The sequence below is a fragment of the Chaetomium fimeti genome (genome assembly GCF_033439085.1).
Source record: "Chaetomium fimeti strain CBS 168.71 chromosome Unknown B0H64scaffold_4, whole genome shotgun sequence".
Lineage (NCBI taxonomy): Eukaryota > Fungi > Ascomycota > Sordariomycetes > Sordariales > Chaetomiaceae > Chaetomium > Chaetomium fimeti.
In genome coordinates, this window is record NW_026944332.1 from 2,386,804 (window position 1) to 2,403,003 (window position 16,200).

The 16,200-nt window shown below is 58.0% G+C and overlaps 3 protein-coding genes across 3 annotated transcripts; 1 reads left to right on the forward strand and 2 right to left on the reverse strand.

Moving 5' to 3' along the window:
* Window positions 1-1,922: 1,922 nt before the first annotated feature.
* On the reverse strand, window positions 1,923-4,096 carry B0H64DRAFT_323201 (fork head domain-containing protein; the record flags this gene model as incomplete). The annotated part of the gene is made up of 3 exons (XM_062800602.1): window positions 1,923-2,741; window positions 2,796-3,830; window positions 3,992-4,096. The coding sequence occupies 3 exons, from the start codon at window positions 4,094-4,096 to the stop codon at window positions 1,923-1,925; spliced, it is 1,959 nt and encodes a 652-aa protein (XP_062659364.1).
* A 1,617-nt stretch (window positions 4,097-5,713) lies between these two features.
* Window positions 5,714-9,967, reverse strand: B0H64DRAFT_157405 (clustered mitochondria-domain-containing protein). The gene is made up of 3 exons (XM_062798525.1): window positions 9,589-9,967; window positions 9,466-9,524; window positions 5,714-9,417 (listed from the first exon to the last, which is right to left on the reverse strand). The coding sequence occupies exons 1-3, from the start codon at window positions 9,755-9,757 to the stop codon at window positions 5,746-5,748; spliced, it is 3,900 nt and encodes a 1,299-aa protein (XP_062659365.1). The 5' UTR covers window positions 9,758-9,967; the 3' UTR covers window positions 5,714-5,745.
* A 1,026-nt stretch (window positions 9,968-10,993) lies between these two features.
* B0H64DRAFT_374024 (uncharacterized protein) lies at window positions 10,994-13,649 on the forward strand (the record flags this gene model as incomplete). Its single annotated transcript, XM_062802305.1, has 4 exons — window positions 10,994-11,045; window positions 11,099-12,563; window positions 12,681-13,497; window positions 13,629-13,649. The coding sequence occupies 4 exons, from the start codon at window positions 10,994-10,996 to the stop codon at window positions 13,647-13,649; spliced, it is 2,355 nt and encodes a 784-aa protein (XP_062659366.1).
* Window positions 13,650-16,200: the final 2,551 nt, after the last annotated feature.

Consider the following 16,200-nt stretch of genomic DNA (forward strand, 5'->3'; position numbering starts at 1 on the left):
TCCCGTTCGGAGGACAAGTGACTCCTAAAAAAGGGCGTGTGTGCGAAAAGAGAATGCTCAGACGGGAAGCGGCGTGCCGAGGCCGGTATGCCGAATCCGGGGACGGGAACTCGCACAGATTCTGCATGCCCCCCTCGCGTGGTGCCGCGTGTGCATCACCACCCCCCCTCACCCTTCCCCCACCAACTGGTCGAGTTGGATGGTTGTGCCCAGAGTGTCGGGTCCCAACACGGGGTTGACCCGTTGGCAACCGCAAGGTGCAGGAAAAGTGTGATTCGGGCAGCATGATGTTTAGGTGGGATAAAAAGATCTCCAGTCACGTTTCCGGAGGCCGCCTGCGGACAGAAAACTGTTGACTCACCGACTGGATGGGGATGACATGTGTCAGAATGGAGGAAGGGGGGGAGGGGGGGTGGAAGAAACGGATGCAAGTCAGATTCCCCCCTCGGCAGCCTCAGTCAGACTGCCAACAAGCCAGTCGCCGGCCCTTCCCGAGCCTGGTGAAGGACCGGTCAAACATGTCGAACCACCGGAGTGAGGGAGATGGGGGCTGAAAAGAAACACTGGCCCGAGCGTTTGTCGACTGTCATCGGCCCGAGTGGTGTATGACGGTTGGGCGTGTCAGCCGAAGCGGTGACCGCTCCGGAGTGGATGACCTCAATTCTAGAATCCGGCTAGCTTCGAGAACCACATCATGTAGGAACACAGCTGAATATGACGATCGGTCAAAGGAAAACTCGACTCGCTCCAGTGAAAACAAGCTCAGGGTACCGCCTCATCCCTCACCGACTCCTGAGCTCCGACATCCCAACCCTTGGCCACACGCTGACCGCAACGTGTGGCAGCCCTGCCTTCCACGTTACCTTGGCTGGGCTGACAGGGTCCACTGAGGTTCTCGGCCCTGCATCACCACCTCTTACTCGTGTATGTATGTCCTGTGTACGCTCTGCAAGGGGAACCCCGGCTCGAATCCAAGATGTCGCAGAAGACTGGCAGAAGACTCGCCGGAGGAGTACTTTGGGCACTCCCGGCGCGATCAAACCCAACTCCAACTACACAGTAAGCACACGAGGCCCACACCAGCCCCTCAAGCGAGCGAGGACCCAAGACAAGACGCGGAGGAGATAAATCATGCCATCGTATCAGCTACCATATCTTGCCTCAGTATAACAATATGGGGGACAGCTCCGAAGCACACCGACCGACGCCCGCAAAAAAAGCAACAAAAAAAGCAACAAAAAAAGAGTGACAGCAAAAGGAATGCATCAGTAGAAAAGACTAAAACGTATCCTCGTGCCCACAAAGCCAAGTCAGCAAGCATCATACATCCATCCATCGCCGTCAGTCGGCGGCCCAGACACGCCAACCGCCATACTCCGCCAAAAGCACACAGAACAAAACCGACCCGAGCCAGAACGAGGAACAAGAACGACCGCCGACCGTTTGCTAATACCTAGCCAATAACGTTACTGACGCCGATACTGCTGTAACTGCTAGTGATAAACCGACCGACCTTTGTCCCTAACGATATATCAAACAGCCGGCCCCTCGCGCTTAAAAAAAGAAAAGAAAAAGGAGGTGAGAAGAGCAAGCAAGCAAGCCGGTAGCGATAAGCAGTGATAACAAATGACACCAAAAGTTTAGGTAGGTAGGTAGGTAGCTACGGTGATATTGCCACGCGGCGGACGGCTGACTTTGTCGAAGCACCTCGCGCAGTCGCACCAGAGCGCGCCCGCTAGGCGCTGCCGCTGGTGGACAAATCGCCGTTCGACGCCGGCTGGACCTGCTTGCCGTGCCCGACGGGGGCGTGGTAGCTGCCGATGCTCTGGAAACCCCTATCGCGCAGGTGTTAGTCGGCTGCTGCCTATCGTACTTTCCCGGTCTCGATGTAGCAAAGGGGAGGTAAGGGGTAGGGTAGGCACTCACTTAGTCAAATCGAACCCGCCGTCGTCCTCCTCGCCCGCGGGGCTAGGCGGCTCGTCCACGGGCGTGCGGCTGCTCGGCCGCGTGGGGCTCGGCGGCGCTGGCGACTTGCTTCGCGGCGGGCTGCTGCTCGGGGGCGGCAGGCCGGCAGGCGCCTTGGACGGGCTCAGGTCGAACGGCGCGTGCACGGGCTTGAGCGGGGTGCTCCCAATGTCGGCGTACTTCCAGAAGGGCGCAGGTGAGCTGGTCGGCATGTGCTGGCTGGGCCGCTGGGCGGTGCTAGGCGGCGCGAGCTTGGGGTGCACTCGGTGCGGAGCCGGCGTGACGAACGACGCACCGTCGTCTTGCAGGTACGACGACGTCAGTGTCGGTGATCCCGGCGCGTTCTCCACGAGCCCCAGCGTGCTCGACGTGTTGGCTTTCCGTGCACGCGGGAGGGGGCTGTCATCCCCGGCGCCGGCTTCGTCAGGCAACGGTTTCCGCATTGGACGCACAGGGGTCATGTGCGAGTCCCGCAGCTCCCGAAGCGACGAGCGGGGTTGGGGTGACCCCGATGGCGACACCTTGCGCTTGCGCGCCGAGGCGGGGTCCCTGGCGGCCATGTCCCTGGGTCCCGAGGTGATGTAGCTCAGCTGACTTGGCGATGATGGGTTCGAGGAGCCACGATGGCCGCCGCGACCTCCTCGCCACGCGGTGCGCAGCATCTCCTCGCGAGACTCAGCGACGAGCTGCCATTTCATGCCTTTACCGGGCTCGTCCGTCGAACGCGCGATCTTCTCAAATGCCTTGTTCAGAGACAAGTTGTGCCGAATCGAATTCTGTGAAAAGTTAGCGCTGTGTGTAACATTGAATGATCACAGGAGGGAACCTACCTGCCAGCCGGTGGCGGGCTGATGCCTGTAGTACGCGTATCGTGTTTGAATATAGTGATAGATGCCGGCGAGGTTGAGCTTCTGCTCCGGCGTATTCATAATCGCTTGTGTAATCATCTGTGCATAGCTAAACTGGGGCTTGATGTGCCGGTTTTCATCCAGACTCAAATCAACATCGCTGTTGCTCATCATCAACGGTCCGGCGCCGTGGTCAACCAGCGGCGTCTTGGCCGCTGTGATGGCACGGGCACGGGCGGAAGGGGGTGTACCCGGCCGTTTGTAGTCCGGCGGGGCTGGAGCCAAGGGCTTCTGAGAGCTTTGGCCGCGCGACGATTTGGTCGGGGAGCTCGCGTGGGCGCTGTCCCCCGATGGTAGAGGGTGCCGGGTTGGCCGCGCGGGGGTTGTGGAAGGCTCCGGCTTGACAATGCCGGCGCGCTCTAGGTACTGCTGGGCGATCTGAAGCGGGCTGAGGTCGATGGGAAGGACAAACATCATCTCCACGCCGCCAACCTCGATGACCTCACCACTCCGCAGCGGGCCGGCCTGGCCCGCCTTCCACAACGACCCATCCACCTTGAGCGAGTTGCGACCCTTCACGAGCAACCACCATTTCTCCTGGTCGCGATTGAAGTAAACTACCGCGTGAAGCCGCGAAACAAGCTTGCTAGGACCCAAGTCAATGTGTATAGCGTCGGGATCCTCCTGATTTTGGTCGGGGTCCTTCTGGTTCTGGTCCGCTCGGGCTTGAGCGGGGTCCGACGAGCGGCCAATGTTGACAGTCAGCCTCGTGATGTAGTATGTCCAATCCAGCGCCGCGATCTTGGCATAGGCCTTCACTCCCTCCTTGTTCGACTCGTGGATGCTATTGGAGTGGTCTTTGCTGGCTTGCACTTGCGCCGTGGGAGCTACCAAATGCTGGGTTACCCGGGTCACAAGCTGGTCGTCGTCTTCGATTGCGGACTGATCGGCGAGGTGAGACGAGTCGCCTTCGTCGACGGGCTCGGAGGTCTCGGTTGTTTCGGCGGCGTCATCATTCTACACAAAACGGATGGTTAGCGCCGTGAAGCAAAAGGAAAGAGGGAACAAGGCTGTAATCGCATCCACGAGTCGCAAAGCCGAGGCCGTGGTCGAGGTTCAGGTCGAGGTCGAGGTCAAGGTCGTGGGCTTCGCGACCGAGGGGCACGGGACATCCTTACCTTTCTGCGCCGCTTTGAGGGGCGGGATGGAGAGGACGATTCGGCGATCGCATCGCTGCGCAAATCACGGCGAACGCGTTGCGCGCGTTTGGTAGGGGTGGGCATTTTTTATTGCGTTACACCATGAGGTGAGGTACCGTGAAGGAGGGGTCGAAGGGGTTGGTTAGTTAAGTATATTCGGCGACGAGGTTGAGGTGGCAGCTTCGTTGCCCACTGGCTTTGCGAGAGCTTAGCACCGAATGCGACACGGTATATTCTTTGCGCGCAATGTCCAGAACACCCAAAATATGAATTGCCGTTGAGCAGCGACCATCCGAGATGGCGTGGTCGCAATGGCGTGTCGCTGTCCGAGTCACCAATAAAGCCGAGCTGAGTGTGGTTGTGGGCTTGGTTCGGTGCAGAACATGCAGAACTTGGTGAGTTCCAGGTCCAAGTTGTTTAATTGACTTGGGATTTTCGCGCCTTGAACGCGAGGAAGGGACGGAGGGGTCAGTGGCCAATCAGCCAGGTCTGTTCGCTGATCTTAGTGGGGCGAAGTGGGAATTCACGTGCGGTGCAACTGCACAAGCTCGTCATGTTGCAAAGGGAGCTGCACCTCCACTCCCAACCCCCTCTCTTCCAGTTTTAAGTCGGCCGAAGTCAACAAAGAAAGGCTCGGGTACAGACGGATTTCCGTCGAGGGTGCATCATTGTTTGGAACATATCTTGCAGATAAAGAAATTCCACTCTCGAGGTCTCAGCCCTAAATCTGCATCTGCATGCTTGTAGACTAGTGAACCTGACTTGAACAATCCCGTTGGTGGGTTTGTTCGCCGTGCGCCAAAAACGTTCGTTAGGTCACTACCTATTCCATCATTGTTCGCAGAACACCCATCTGGAGGATCAGGGGAACCCACGCCCTCCGATTTACCCAGCCACCCCAATTGACAATCACACCCTGAATCCTCATCACGAACTGTGATGAAAATAAAAATAGAAACAATATAAGAAATAAAAAGTAGAAAGCTGCAGAGATGCTGGAGAGAAGGTCAAGTCAAATTAACTATCTTGTTTACAAACTTCTACTCAGGGCAGGTGGATGTTCTGCGGGGCAAGTCAACCCAAGTCAAATGGCCACCACGCCGCCCTAAACCATGCCCCACGTGCCCACCACGCATTACCATACATGCAAAATTGCTTTCTGTAAATTGCTTTCCCTCGGGTTCGCAAAACACAAAGTACGGAACAGGGAATATTGGAGAGTGAAGATGTGTCTCATTAAAGGGTTCAACATCAACCAAACACGTCGCCCCGTGCATCACAGAGCAACAGCAACAGCAACAAGCCACCCCGTTCCTCCCCCGCCCCCCCCCCCCCCCCCCCCCCCCCTTTTCCTTGCCCCTCCACCGCCTAGGTCCTTACCCATCCATTCACCCACAACCCGCCAAGCCCAAGTTTATAGCAAAGTGACGATGATGAGATGATGATAAGGTAAAGACATGACACACCGCCCCAGCTTTTGCTTTTTATCCGCCCCTGATTCGCGCCCCGTGATGAGAATGAAAATAAAACCCAACATGCAAAGCCCCCCTTCCCCCCCTCCCCCACCTCCACCACACCTCCGCCTCCGTCATCATCATCACCCCCCTATTTTTGATTTCCAACACCGCCGGCCCCGCCTAACCTGGCCTATATTTACAAGAACCGCATAAATACAAATACACCTTCCGACAAATGCCACAGATCACCGCGCAACCTTAGACGATGTCGCCCGCTCAAGCGCTCCCACCAGCCGCACCACCTCGCCTCTTCGGGTTACCACGGCCGGCACGCTTCTTGCCGCCGGCACCGCCCGCGCCGCCCGACTTCTTCTTGTCGGTGCCCTCGATGTAGCGCACGAGCTCGTCGATGGTGCGGCCGTCCATGGACGGGGGCGGGGTCGGCTTGCCGGCGAACTCGGTGGCGGCCGCGCCGGTGGCGCCGGTGGCGCCGGTGCCGACGCTGACGCCGCGCGAGGCGAACCGGTACCCGGCGCGGGCGCGGCGCGCCTGCAGGTCCTTGGCCTGCTTGGCGATGGAGACGGCGTTGTGGGTGAGCTGCTCGAGCCAGTGCTCGGCCTCCTTGGTGTTCTTGTCGTCGGGCCCGAGCGAGGCGCGGAAGATGTTGTAACTCTCGCGCATGCGGTCCACGGCGGCCTTGGAGTCCTGGTCGAGGGCGAGGGCCTGCGCGAGCTGGAAGAGGAGCGTGGCCGAGTTGATGGATTGGCGGCCAAAGACCTTCTCGCAGACCCGGAGGGACTCCTCGAACCAGCGGCGGGACTCGTGGTACGCCTTGAGGCTCTGCAGCATGACGGCGTAGTTGTTGATGGTGGTGATGGTGTCCGGGTGGTCCGGGCCGTAGATGACCTTCCAGATGTCGAGCGCGTGTTTGGCGTAGCCCAGCGCGAGCTTGCTGTCGCCGCGCTGGTGGAGGAAAAGGCTCAGGTTGAGGTAGTTGAGCACCGTCTCGGCCGAGTCGAGGCCGACTGTCCGCTCGGCGACGATGGCGGCCTTCTTGGCTAGCTCCACGGCAGCGTCCTTCTGGTCGAGCTGGAAGTATAGCTGAGAGAGCGTGTGGTACATTTGGGCAACCTCGGGGTGAACGAGACCATAGATCTGCTCGTGCAGAGACAGCGACTCGAGGAGGAGGTCCTCGCCGAGCTTCCGCTGGTTCTGGTAGATCGACAGGCGGCCAGCCTCAAGAGCCTCCTCGGCTAGCGCGCTGCGCGGGCACGAGTCCTTGATGATGGGCACGATGTTGACAAAGTCATTAGGGGTGAATGTGTGCGGCGCAACAACAGGCGACGGCGCGGTGGACGGCGACCCATCGCGGGACTTCTTCTTGCCCTTCTTCTTCGTGGCCGGCTCGGCCTGGGGCTGGCCGTTGGTCTGCGGCGCAGGCTCAGGCTCGGCCGACTGACTGAAGCGGAACTTCTTGATCTGGATCTGGAGCCCGAGCTTCAGGGAGATCTCACGGAGGAGCTGCAGATGCCTGACCTGGCTCCACCAGTTATCCGGCAGGACAAAGCGGAACCTGCGAGTAGCCTCGCTCTGGACTTCTTCCCTCAGACCCTCGGGCGTGACCTTCTCGAATGCGAGATCGGCCTCATCAAAGAGTGAACGGTAAGACTCGTCAATGTCGGCGACCGGCTTGGCGTTCAGCTCTGTGCCTAGCAGGCAGTTGAAGAGGTGCGAGAAGCAGGACGAAGTAAGCGGGAGGGGTAGCGTCTTAAGATACTTGGAAGCCACATGCTTGAACGATCTCGCGATCATCTCGCGGACACAGACTTCACGGAAGCACTCCAGCCGAGTGTTTTCGCTCAGCGACGCCAGCTTACCAAGGTACCGCAGGTTGATACCGCGGCGGTGCATCAGCGAGGTCAGCGAGCGGCCGTCCATCGGGAAGCTGATATCGGACTCGTTGAGGTCCCGAATAAGAGCGGGGATGACGGTGTCGCGGAGGTAGGTGCAGGCATCGCGAACCTCTTGCTCGTCTTTCGTCATCTCTTCCTTTTCCTCGTCGGTCTGCGGGTTCTGGCCGCTGAAAACGTCGGGGTTCAAGGCGAACTTGAAGTTCGACATGTCGATCCGCTCGTTTTCCGTCTTTTCCTCATCCTTCTTTTCCTCGTCCTTCTCCTCGCTTGCTTCAACCTCCTCGCCCTCCGCCTTGGCCTCCTCGCTCTTCTTCTCGGCTTCCTCGGCATTCTCCTCTTCCGGCTTCTCCTCCTTGGTCTCCTCGACCGCCTCCTGCTTCTTCAAAGCCCCACGCTTTTGCAACTCGGCGTTGACAAAGTCGCGAGCCTTTTGCTTACCCAATGCCTCAACCAGCTCAGGGCGCAAGACGGTCATACGGTGGGGGTACTCAGCACCCGCGGGGCTGTTCTCCTCCATCCAGGCGATGTCCAGCGGCGTGATGCGGTACAAATCCAAGACGTACTTGCGACCGTCGGTGCCAAGAAGGCCCTTCATCTCGACGCTGGCCTCCAGGTCGAACCGTTTGTCGTCCTTGTCCCACACGGCGTGCTTCTTGACGCGCAGAGCCTGTGCGAGCTTCTCGAAGGAAGGCGCAAAGCTCTCGTCAGCAGCAACGATGTCCTTGCCATCGACAGCGCCGTAGTGAATCTGGTTCTCACCAGGCTCAGGCTGCTTGAAAATGCCCGGGACGATGCTCTGCCCGACAATACGCTTGCCCATGTAGTCAACAACGACCGTTCCGGGAGTGTACAGGCCATCGATATCGAGCTGATTCACGAGCTTGACACCGTGGACGTCCTTTCCGGTAGCAACGCGCGCAGCCTCGTCACCGCCCTCGCTAGTGAAGGTGCCGACACCATCAGCGCCAAAGGAGAAGAAAACGTTGTTATAGACGAAGATCTGGGCATCCCGGCCTTCGGTTGGGTTGAGAGGAGCAACCTCGCCGCGGGCAACCAGCACCGCACCGCGAGCAGCAGCATCGTTGTAGTCGGCATAGAGCTTGGCGAGCAGACGTTCCCGGAAAACGCGGTCCTGGATCGAGTCCCTGGGGAGCTCCTTTGCGGATTGGAACTCCTCATTCCAGTCCCTCAGCGAATCCGTGTTCTCGGCGCCGCCCAGTAGGAACGTTTCCTGGGGCCTTGTCGGATCGGAGATGTGAGCGCACAGCGGCGAGGTGGCCGATGGCACAATCCAGGGGGCTGAGGGGACGGTGTTGCCGATTTGGAATGTCGCTAACGGTTCCTTGGTGTTTGCGGACTGCTGGAAGTCGGCAAACGCCTTAGAAAACGAGGTCGAAATTTTGTCGAGCAGAGTAAAGAGGGAGTGAGCCGAGGCGCCCTTGGCATCAGTTCGGGGTGTCGGGTTGAACCTGTCCTTGTTCGAATTGTTGATGAAGAACCCCCCGGCGTGCCCGGTCACATGGTGTTGCTCGCCCTCGTTCGTGGTGATAGCGAGGTAGAGTAGGTGACCTCTCTGCCTCCATTGGGCCGGGGGCGGGTTCCACGACGACAGTGTGATCAACTTGACGGTTTTAGGCGCAGGCGGCGTCTCTTTGGGAAGAAGAACGGAGAGCTCGGGCGTCGCCGTAAAATCATAGGGCTGGACCTCCTTCTCGGCCTCCTCGGCAGCGGCAGCCACGACATCATCATGGATCGAAGTGCCCGCGAGGATGCCCTGGGAAGTGTCGGTGCGGTCTCCAGCGGCGCCGATCAGTTCTCTAATCCGAATAAAATGAATCCTCGCCTCTTTCTCAGTGTATGGATCCTCAACGACATGCAGCTCGGAGTCGGCGGCGAGACCCTCAACGTCCGAGACCTGAACAAAGTCATTGATACGCTGCCCATTGTGTTCGAGGTGGAAACACGAGTATTGCACGGCGACCGGGTGCTCGATAACGGACTGCCGAATCTCGTGGATTTGCTCTAGCGGGGACACCTGTGTCGTTTTAGAAGTGGTCTAAGATATTTCGAGCTGTCAACATACGGGAAGCTCCAACGGTTGGGCATCGTGGGGCAGGACGATCTTCACGAGGAAGGGGGAATCTAGTCAACACAGTCAGACAATGTCCAGCATAGAGGTGTGCGTTGGGTCGTTTTGCAAACGCACCATCAGGCTGCTCGACATCCTCTTCGGTCGGCTGTGTTTCTACCGGGTCCTCGGCGGGTGTGTCCTGCACCGCAGGAGATTCAGATTCCGGGTTGTCTGTGGGCAGAGAGGTTGGGTTAGTCCGGAACGGCAGTTTGTGGGCGGCTGGATAAAGAAGGGAGGGGTCCATGGGAGGTAGTCATATATATATGCACGTACTAGTCGGAGCGGCGGTGTTGTTGGACGGTGTATCGGCCATCTTGTACTCTAATTTCCGGGGTGATATTGTGGTATTTTGTGAACAATGGCGGGGGGATTAACAAAGAGTATTTACAGGTCGAGGGCCAGCCAACCGTGCAGACCTGCTCTCGGAAGCAAAAAAAAAGAAGTGCGTTAAGCAAGAGAATGCTGAAACAAACGAGCAGACGGTAGAAATGATCCCAATTGGGAATTAAAAACGTCCAAATACGCTGCCGGATACCTGGGTGGGAGTGGTTTACTGCGAAGATCGTTTGGAGGGGTTTAATATTCGAGAATTTTTACAACTTTTTTTTTTGCCCCGGCCCGTGCCGGCCAAACGGCGAGGAGTAGCCGGCACTGGAGCCACGCTGCTATGGAACAAGCCCTCGCGCAGAAGCTCGGCCTTCGGTCATCTCGTTTTTTATACTACCTAGCTGGAAAAGGAGAAAGAAAAAGGAAAGAAAGAGGGAAAGGGAAGGAAAAAAAAGAGAAATTGGAAAAGAACGGCGCTTCTCTCCAGGAACAATATTTCTATCTGAGTTCCCCAGTTCGAATCGATGGCGATGGATACAATAGGCCGGCATTTTCATAAGCTCGATGGCAGCTCGATCGGCTGGGTTGTCGGAAAGGAGGCTTGGCGTGATCTGTTGCACCCAGCCATGCTCCGTGCTCACACGCCTCGAGGTGGGATTTGTTGACGTGCGGTAAACCTAATCCAGAAGCGGAATTGAGTCAACAACAATACTTTCATCGAAAACCCAACATTGGCTAACATTGGCTAACATTGGCTACTATTCGCATTCTTGTTTGCCATTTAATTAGCCTATGATTAAATGGTGGGAGGCGGATCCCATGGAGGGCCAACATCGCAACCACGCCAAACAAAACAACACCAGCACAGCAGTTTCAGAACCGCCTCAACCCTGGACGGCGACGCGGTGCCACCGGCTTTTACGACCCCTTCTTACCCACATTGCCGCTCTTAGAAAGGATAAAGAGAGGAAAGCGTTAATCCAAAATTCAGCGGCTCCGGGTCAAGCTCCAAAATCTCGAAGGACTGTGTTAGGCAAGCGGAGTTATCCCGGCTCTGACTCGGATTACAGCGATAAAAAAATATGTCGCAAATATTCTAGGAGAGCATCTCGCAGAAGGTCATCTAGCGATGTGTCCTGCACGCCGCAACGAAATGTGCAGAGGCAGCGCCGCCAGCCCGACAACAAGGCGCCCCAGGACGTCGTGTTACCCACCCCTTTTCTCCGCCGCGTCAGGAACCACCAACTCTCTTCGCCAGCAAAGGCCCCAGACGAGCCCCCTCAGGTGGGGCCTCCCTCAACCAACAGCCGGTGCATTCACTCAGGCAATGGTTGCAAGACAAAATGCGCCTTCGAGACTGAGTTAGCTGGCTTCCGGCCCACTGTGGACTCCGAAAGACATGGGCTCTATGAATCCGTCTTCAAGGCTTTCGACGCCTTGCTAAGGGTCACTTCGCCCAGGAGGAACCGCGCAGCCGGTCCCAAGTCGCTATTAGCTATGTGTCTCCGGAAAGTCCCGGACTACATAGCAGGACTTGAAGAGTGGGAGAGGCAGGAATCCGAGGAAAACGGCACGAAATCAGCCGTTCGAGGTGCCGGAGTGTCATTCGAGATCTACTCGGAGTTGGAGTCGCTCGGCGCGGTGGATGGGTGGAACCACCTTTGTTTGCTTCTGCGGGCTCATGCCGTTCAAATAATTCAAGAGGCCGCAACCGAAGGTCTGTTGGAAGATCCGGTGACAGGTTTGCTCATACGGCTGTGCCTCGAATACATGCCGCCAACGGAATTCACTGGCCTCATCGAAACCTTCGTGGTGCGCCAGTATCCGAAGCCCTCCTCCGCCGACGATGACCTCTTCGCTTCTCTCGCCCATCAACCACTCAGAACGCTCAGGAGCTGCGACCCTTCAGGGACTTCTATTTTACCAAGGATATTGGCCCAACTCCTTGCCAACGACTTGCTACCTGCCGGCTGGATTCTGAACAAGAGTTTTATCACTCTGTGGCCCGCAACAGTCCGCCATGTCACCCACATGAAGCCCTGCCAAAACACCCTAGACTTTATCGTCATCACCCTCGAGCTTCTCTGCGCCCTTGCCTCACCCAGGAAACCGCGTGGCGTACCACAAACACGGCTCCGAGGAAAATCACAGACGACTCTAATCAGCACCGTCGCCGCCCTCGGGGCCGTCGTCCTCCTCGGCGTGGAGGGATCGACCCAATCCCCCGAGACCTCCTCGCCAACCCGCGCCGCCACCCTCCGCCGCAGAATGACGAACATCACCACAGCCTGCTCAACGAACCTCAAAACCCGCAAAACCCCCTCCCGCAAACTCGGCACCTACATCCTCGCCCTCTGCGCCTTCCTCTCCATCTCCGAACCCTCCTCGGCAGCAGCCCCCACCATCGAAGCCGCCTGGAAAAACGTGCAAACCTGCCGCGGCAACCCGGCCCTGCTCCTGCAGTACGACGCCACCACCGCGCTCATGAGCGCCATGGCCTGGCACTGCAGCCGCGGCACCGGCCTGCCGCCGCACTTTTACCTGTCGCAGTTCTGTGACCGGCTGGAGGCCCTCGCCCTCCCGCCCGCCGCGCTGGCCAACATGCGCGTCGACGGCGCGTTCCGTCTGGCGGAGCACACGGGCGACTTGCGGGATCTGGAGGTTGCCGAGGGGCTGTCGAGGGCGAGGCTGGCGTTGGCGGAGGCGCAGGCTGGGGTGGGGGGGTGTGTTACTCCCGGGAGGGGGGGAAGTGGTGGTGGTTGGAAAGGGGGGATTGGGCAGGAGGGGGGAAAGGGGAAGGTGGCGTCGTTCTCGGGGGTGAGGTGGGATGATGGGATCAGCGAGTGGGTTGCTGCCACGCCGGGGACGGAGACGCGTCCGGCTGGTGGTGGACGGAGGCGGTTGAGGTCGAGCGGGGTGGTGCTGAGTGAGGGTGAGGATGAGGATGAGGATGAGGATGAGGATGAGGATGAGGATGAGGATGAGGATGAGGATGAGGATGAGGATGAGGATGAGGATGAGGATGAGGATGAGGATGGGGCGGCGGACGGGGATACGGAGGGCAGCGGGTCGGAATCGGAGGCGGAAGCTGACGAGGTTGACGTTGACGTTGATGTTGACCCCGTCTCGTCGTCACCCGATGGTGACGAAACCGACGGGTCTGTTTCCATGTCGTCTGAAACAGACCACGAGGACGCCGCGCCATCACCAAACACTGAAACGTCGCCTGTGTCTGTGTCAGGCTCGCAGTTGGAAACAGAGTCAGAACCAGAATCGGAATCAGACCCCGACTCAGACTCGGACTCAAACCGCCCACATCCCGACGACGATAACAACCACGACGATGACATCGCCCCCTCAAAGTCAATGCCCCCACCCCCCGCACCACCCACTCCCGCGGGCGGGTTCCTCGCCGCGCGCCCGCGCCGCCTGCTACTCTCACGCCCCATGACGCGCGCAGGCGACGAGCTCGCGTTTGACAACAACGGCGGCGGTGTGGAGAAGAAGGGTGACGGCGACGGTGACGGGGGCAACTGGCTCAGCAGGAAGAAGCCGGCGCGGTTCCGCCCCGGTGCTACTGCTACTGCTACGACTACAACTACAACTGCGGCGGCGAGGAAGAGGGTGGCTAGGGCGTCGCTGGTGTATTTGCAGCCTGTGCGTGCTGGGGTGGTGGGCGTTGGGCAGAGGCGCAGGTCGGAGGGGTGGGGTGTTGGGAAAGAGGTTGGGGAGAGTGATGATGAGCTGAGTCTGCTTTAGGGGGGGTGGTTGATGAACGGTGGTTGAAGGTTGAGGTGGTTGTTTACTGATGGAATGATACCTACCATGGGGCGCTGATTAGAGGTTTACCTTTGTTTTTCTCCTTCCTTTCTTTTTTTTTCCTTGTAGAATGCGGCTAAGGTGTTTGTCTGGTTTACTGGGTAGAGTAATGCAGTAGAATCATGTACATACATACGGATGGAGAGCATAGAGCAAGGAGAGTTGGAGGCGTTGGTCTACCTTCGGTTTACGGGAGTTGTGAATGTGTCATGGTGGAAAACCAATCGGATTCCCCAGCATCACATACTCACTGTCTTGTTTGAGATGGCATGTCTCAGTAACTATGCTTCTGTCCTACCCCAGAAGCTTCACGGCTGAGTTCGAGATATTCTCAATGTCTCTAAATGACGCCATCAGTATCACCAATATGAGGCTTAACCGAGATCCCTCGACATGGTGTAACGAGATTTGAAACGACTTGGAGCCAATATCTCGTCGATTCGTATTGCTTTCTGGGCAGGTCTTGCCGATAGAAGCCCTCTGGTGGAACACCTCGAAGCCTCGGTTCGCCCAGAGACATCGGCATCCCCACATGCCCCCGGCAGGAGTGTCCTGCTTCGTTGGGATCTCTCGGAGTGGGATGCCCCATATTTGCTTCTGGAAACCACTGCGTGTGGTGTGGGAACCGGCGTGTGGGTTGGGCTTGACAAATCTCGTTTGTGTTTGAGAAGCGTTTCTCTCACTTGACAGTCCGCCTTCTCATTTTGATTTTGTGTGGACTGCTGTTGCCAGCATGTGGCGTTCATAAAAGAAAAAACTGCTAAAAAGAAACAAGGAAATAATGAAATATGCAGCAATCCTCGCCGTCACGGCGAGCAGCGAGGCGGTGACGGAACCCCAGGCCTGGGAACCCAGCCGCCGGGCTCTGTCTGGGTGCACTGAGATGGCGGTTTGGCTAGTTGTGGGCGGCGCCCGGACGGCGCCCGGACGGCGCCTGAACGACGTCGATCGAACTCCGCAACTGTTTCTTCGTCGATGAGTGGTGTGATGGTGGATGCAAGTTGTCGGGTTTTGGCGGGGGCGTGTTTCAAGATGGATCGCTTGGGACGGCGGGGGACATGGCTGGGACATGGCTGCTGTCGTCACCCTTCTCGTTTTCTTTTTCTTCTGACCGCTGGGACCCCACAGAAGCTTGGTTCGTCAGCTCCGAGTTGAAACACCAAACGGGATCTGGCGGGAGATCTGCCTCAAGTCTCGGCGTCGATCGCCACGCGCTTCTCTTCAGGCGGCTGAGAGGGCGGCTGAGAGGGCGGCTGTCGACGGCGACTCTCGAGTTGTTGACAGCGAGATAAGTTGCCCTCGAGACCCGTTGGATATTCACAAGTCACAAGTTGTGATGTATCCATATTTTAAGCCTTCGACGCGTCTCGGCAAAGCAATAATACGACAGTCCTTTTCCGTTCCCTCCACCAGCTGCCGTGAGCCGCTGTGCCGTGTTAATTGTTTGGGTGGGGAAAGGGGGCATGGCCCCCAGGCCTGGTTGCCGGCCGCTTGGTAAAGGCCTGGGCCATTTATTGCATTGATGTGGCACAGGTCAGGATGGAGGGCTATTCGAAGAGATGGGATGACGAGAGATGCGACGGTGCATCGTATGTACAACGTCAGGGTTTTTGTCATCCTACTGCAGACAGGTTTGGAATGTGTTATCTTGTGGTACAAACATAGAAGTCTCTCTCGTTTCCGCATGCAGGTCGAGAAACCAACAATCCATGGATCTCGGGAAGCGGCTTCCCTGTCTCCATCGAAGAACCTGGGCTGCTGGGCTGTCCCTGTGCGCAGCAGTGGCGAACCTGGACAGCCCAGGCCTCCGCGGGTTTCTCCGACCCCGCGGCAATTGCCTCAATCGGGCGGTCGCCGGGAGGACCGCAAAAGTCGACCGAGAGAAGTCCCGCTTCCATCGAGTTTGGAGTTTTGAGTGGCCGAGGAACGTGCTCGTTCATGCAGAAATGTGTGTGCCCCTGGCAGGAAAGTCCAAAGCGCAGTTTCAGGGCTCGGCCAATGGAGAACTCGACATGCTGGGCGCTTGGCAATCCGCCTCGTCGATGTGGGGCATGGAGCGTCGCGGACGGGTTTTCGACCGGTTTGGGAAGGTTGGGTGGAGATCCCCTGCGCCCAAAGGGCCCCAAACTTTCGAATGGGCATGCGTGGCATGCTCGAGCACATCGAGGCATGGCGAAAGGCGACCCGGGACTGGGCCCACATCACACGGCGAGTCGCTTCTGCTAGGTCTTCCTTCAGACGGCACTTGCATGACATGACGGCTGTGGTTACCGTTCTTCGGGACCTCTCAAACAGCCCACGCGTCCGTTTTCACCGCGCGGCACTCTCCAATCATTGCATTGACTATGTATGAAGCGCTACGAATACAAGTGCCAGGTTTGAGGTCGAGACACGCAGCGGTTTCCATGGTGTGCCTCCGAGACTGAGTTTGGAGGTTGACCCGACCGGTGATGGAAAGAGGTCAGGGATCTGACGCGGACAAACAAACGTTGTAAACCGGGCATCGAAATTACCGGAACTTGCGGATGTGAATGGCTGGCC

Coding starts and splice junctions, on each gene's coding strand:
- B0H64DRAFT_157405 (XM_062798525.1), bottom strand. CDS start 9,757: ATGGACCCCTCCCTTCTTTATCCAGCCGCCCACAAACTGCCGTTCCGG. Junction 9,525..9,588: donor GGATGTCGAGCAGCCTGATG/GTGCGTTTGCAA, acceptor TGTGTTGACTAG/ATTCCCCCTTCCTCGTGAAG. Junction 9,418..9,465: donor CCCAACCGTTGGAGCTTCCC/GTATGTTGACAG, acceptor AAAACGACACAG/GTGTCCCCGCTAGAGCAAAT.